The 1,089-nt window shown below is 61.0% G+C and overlaps 1 protein-coding gene across 1 annotated transcript in view; it reads right to left on the bottom strand.

Moving 5' to 3' along the window:
- DNAJB13 (DnaJ (Hsp40) homolog, subfamily B, member 13) overlaps positions 1–1,089 on the bottom strand; it is a gene marked incomplete at its 5' end in the record, with an annotated part of 4,093 nt that overhangs the window by 2,052 nt on the left and 952 nt on the right. Inside the window, 2 exons of the mRNA XM_010144836.1 lie at positions 352–509; positions 632–793. Of these exons, the coding sequence (XP_010143138.1) occupies positions 352–509; positions 632–793 (320 nt within the window). The remainder of the gene's footprint in view (positions 1–351; positions 510–631; positions 794–1,089) is intronic.

Genomic DNA, 1,089 nt, shown 5'->3' with positions numbered 1-1,089 from the left:
AGAGCTGGACCCAGCACTGCAGGGGGGTCTCCCCAGAGCAGAGCAGAGCGCAGCAGAGGGGCAGCATCCCCTCCCTCCACCTGCTGCCCACGCTGCTGGGGATGAGCCCAGCACACGGGGGGCTTCTGGGCTGTGAGCGCACATTGCTTTCCCCCCTGCCAGCACCCCCAAGTCCTCCTCCACAGGGCTATCACCCCATCCAGGGACAGCACAGAGAGCTGGTCTGTGACACCAAGGTGCCCAAAGAGAGGGATTTGACTGCTCCACTGCTGAAATCTCCTACACTGGGGAGAGCCCAGCCCAAGATTCCCCACCCTGCCGAGCACACCTCGCTCCACCCCCAGCCCTCACCCTGCGGGAGATCTTAATCTTCTTGGTGCAGCCGTAGAACAGGTCTTCAAGGGCAAGGTAGAGATCCCGCACAATCGGGGGGTCTTGCTTCATCACTCCTCGTCCTCGCAGCCCCCCGAAGGGCAGGATCAGCTCCGAGCCATCCTCATCAAGGAACACTGCGTGAGCGAGCCAAGGGGATCAGAGGATCCCCTGGGGTCTCCTTTCAAGGAAGCTGAGCCACAGCACCACAGCAGCCACAGGCCGGCCCTGAGCCACCCCCCAGAGCCCCCTCATCTACCTGCGAAGGGGTTGTCTCCACCAAAGAACTCCCTGAAGACCTTGTCAGGGTTGTTGTGAAACACGTAGCCCGTGGACCAGGGGTTGTCACCACCCAGCTCCAAGGGGATGCCGCCTTTGAGACCCTCTTCTCCAAACTTGTCGTAGATGCCTTTCTTCATGGCTTTGGGGAGAACGAGGAGCTGGGAATGGTCACACTCGCCCATCTTGGGGGGAAAGCCCCAGCCTGAGCTCCAGGCTTTGCCCCTGCTCCCCACCACCACCTCGAGAACAGCAGGAGGTAGAGGGGAAGCAGGAAGAATCAGCCTGGCTGTGGGTCACTGTACTGGGTGTGTGGGGCAGGGGTTTGGTAGTGGAGTGCTGCAGGGGTGGCTGCTGTGAGAAGCTGCTAGAATCTTCCCCCATGTCTGAGACAGCCAATGCCACCGGCTTCCAGACACAACTTATGCTGGCCAAAGC

The sequence above is a fragment of the Buceros rhinoceros genome, unplaced genomic scaffold, assembly GCF_000710305.1.
Source record: "Buceros rhinoceros silvestris isolate BGI_N320 unplaced genomic scaffold, ASM71030v1 scaffold2041, whole genome shotgun sequence".
In the NCBI taxonomy this organism is placed as follows: domain Eukaryota; kingdom Metazoa; phylum Chordata; class Aves; order Bucerotiformes; family Bucerotidae; genus Buceros; species Buceros rhinoceros.
Note: the sequence above shows the minus strand (reverse complement) of the source record. Positions and strands in the feature narration are given on the sequence as shown.